The sequence below is a fragment of the Anabas testudineus genome, chromosome 5 (assembly GCF_900324465.2).
Source record: "Anabas testudineus chromosome 5, fAnaTes1.2, whole genome shotgun sequence".
NCBI lineage: Eukaryota > Metazoa > Chordata > Actinopteri > Anabantiformes > Anabantidae > Anabas > Anabas testudineus.
Window position 1 is genome coordinate 20,819,243 of NC_046614.1, and position 2,341 is coordinate 20,821,583.

Here is a 2,341-nt window from a genome sequence, read left to right on the forward strand (position 1 = left end):
GTATGTCTGGATGATAAGCGTGGGCTCAGTACGACACTGAACTCAGCATATTATTGGATATAATAATATATTTAGAATTTTACCCCATGTGAGATTCAGCCAGTGATTTTGTTTCCCTCCAAATGTTCGGTGACGCCAGGCTACTTTTCTACTACAACACACGTGCAGGATCAGCTCCATTCAAAGTCCTTTTGTGGTTCACTGACCTCAGCATTCAGGAGGTCAGTGTGAGAAACTGAGAGCAACTTTCTACTCACAAGGCACAATTTAGAACAATGGAGAAAACAAAGATTTCTGTTTCTAAAGACATTTAAATGGGCACCACGGACTGTCTGCAATAACCAGCCGATGTACTCCCAAAACATAAAAATAAGATATTATACCTTAGGAGCAGGAGCAGTTTCTAGGTTTTTCATTTCAGCCCACCTAATATGATAAACTATCAAAATTAGTTTAAAATATAATTTTCCTTTTTTAAAAAAAAAAAAAAAAAAAAAAAAAAACTAAGAAATACAGGGCATGTAGATGAAAAAATGTTTTTTTTTTTTTAAATTCTCTTTTTGTATTGTGCATATTCTGCCCTCTGTCAATGGTGGTGTCCAGTTTAGCAGATAGCTAAACTTTTTCCGAAATGAAGGACTAAAGTTTCTAGTTTATTTACCTCCCAAATGAAAACACTGTAAAACTAAAACATATAAAAGAAAAGATAAATAAATCAACCATATTAAAATTAACGGCACATTTAACAATCTACAAGAGCATGACATGTTTCCCATCCCAGTCAAATGATAATAAGAGTGTGCCATGAGTGCTAAAATCTAGAGTATTAGCCTATTAGCTCAATACTAATACATGATGGAATACTCTATTTACATGCTAACGATGATTAACATCAACAGTAGTGATGTTGTACAGTGAGAGCTAAGCCCCCCCTAAGGATGAAATCCTAGAACGACCCCAAGTCATAACATTTTTTACATTCAAAACTGTGTAAGATTTACACAGTGAAAATCTCAGTTATACTAGAATGAAATTCATGTGCAAGTTTTAAGTTCAAGAGAAAAAAATGCACTAAAAATATATCCAACAATTATACAATTTACTTATGTGAGTTATACACTGATGTTTATCCCACAGCTCTCATTTATGCAAGTCCTTGATCTCAGCATCAGGCATATCTGCTCTATCTACAGGGTCACCTCTTTCCCAGAAACACAAAACTCTGAGTCCCCTCTAATAGCTGCTCCCTTGAGATTTATCTATTGTCCCAGAGGCAATAACAGCATTAAGCGTGCTGCACCATCCATTGTCTAACTGAGTCCTCTGATTGGTTGAGAGTGTGAGAAACTGCAGCCAGACCAAGACCCACACATTGATATGGAGATGTGGGACTATAAATAAGAGGGATGAAGCCAGCAGAGATCACATTCTCTCTACAGAGACCTCTACAGCACACAGATCCAGACATGGCACCTACAATCACTGCAGCAATGACCAGTTCTCAGGAGCATCTGACTCTGACCCACAAGGTAAATTCAACACTCAACAAGACTTGAACGTGGATCATTACAGTTTGTACTTGTTTATACTAATACTATAATCCAGAACTATGTTATTAATGACTTTATTTGTCTTCCTGCAGCTCAGAAAACCTCTGGTGGAGAAGTTGCGCAGAGAGCGAATCAACAGCAGCATTGAGCAGCTCAAGTCTCTCCTGGGTCCAGAGTTCCTCAAACAGCAGCCAGACTCCAAGCTGGAGAAAGCCGACATCCTGGAGATGACGGTTTGCTTCCTGAGACGACTGCAGCAGCAGCATCAAGCTGTGGACTCAGCAGCTGTTGATCAGGGCTACTCCAGGTGTGTCCAGGAGGTGGTGCACTTCCTGTCCAAGGAGGAGGTGAAAACACAGACCCAGAGAAAACTGCTGAACCACTTCAACAACCTGCAGTCGTCCTCTGATAAGATCCTGAAAGAGACTGGCCTCTCTGCTCTGAGCTCCACAGTCCAGACCAACATCACCAAAGAGAAGAGTCCAGTCAACATCGCCCCCTGGAGGCCGTGGTAGACCCCTACTCAGTGGAGTTAGTACCAGACAAACTGAGACGACCATGTTGGTCAAAGATTACTGGAACTGAATTCTATGAAATTTATGAAGTTGTTCATCTGTATGAACAGAAGGATGTTGATGTCAATAATTCCTGTTGGGAAGAAAATAACGTTTCCTATGGAAACAGTGAAACATGTCAACATTATCTTTCATATAAGAAAGAACCTTTGTCATTCTTGGTGAATGAATCAAATTATAATAGAAGCAAATGAGCATTTACTTGTAAACTGTGGG

At 39.6% G+C, this 2,341-nt stretch overlaps 1 protein-coding gene across 1 annotated transcript; it reads left to right on the top strand.

Moving 5' to 3' along the window:
• Nucleotides 1–1,406: 1,406 nt before the first annotated feature.
• On the top strand, nt 1,407–2,065 carry LOC113153218 (transcription factor HES-5-like). The gene is made up of 2 exons (XM_026346739.1): nt 1,407–1,529; nt 1,643–2,065. The coding sequence occupies exons 1-2, from the start codon at nt 1,407–1,409 to the stop codon at nt 2,063–2,065; spliced, it is 546 nt and encodes a 181-aa protein (XP_026202524.1).
• Nucleotides 2,066–2,341: the final 276 nt, after the last annotated feature.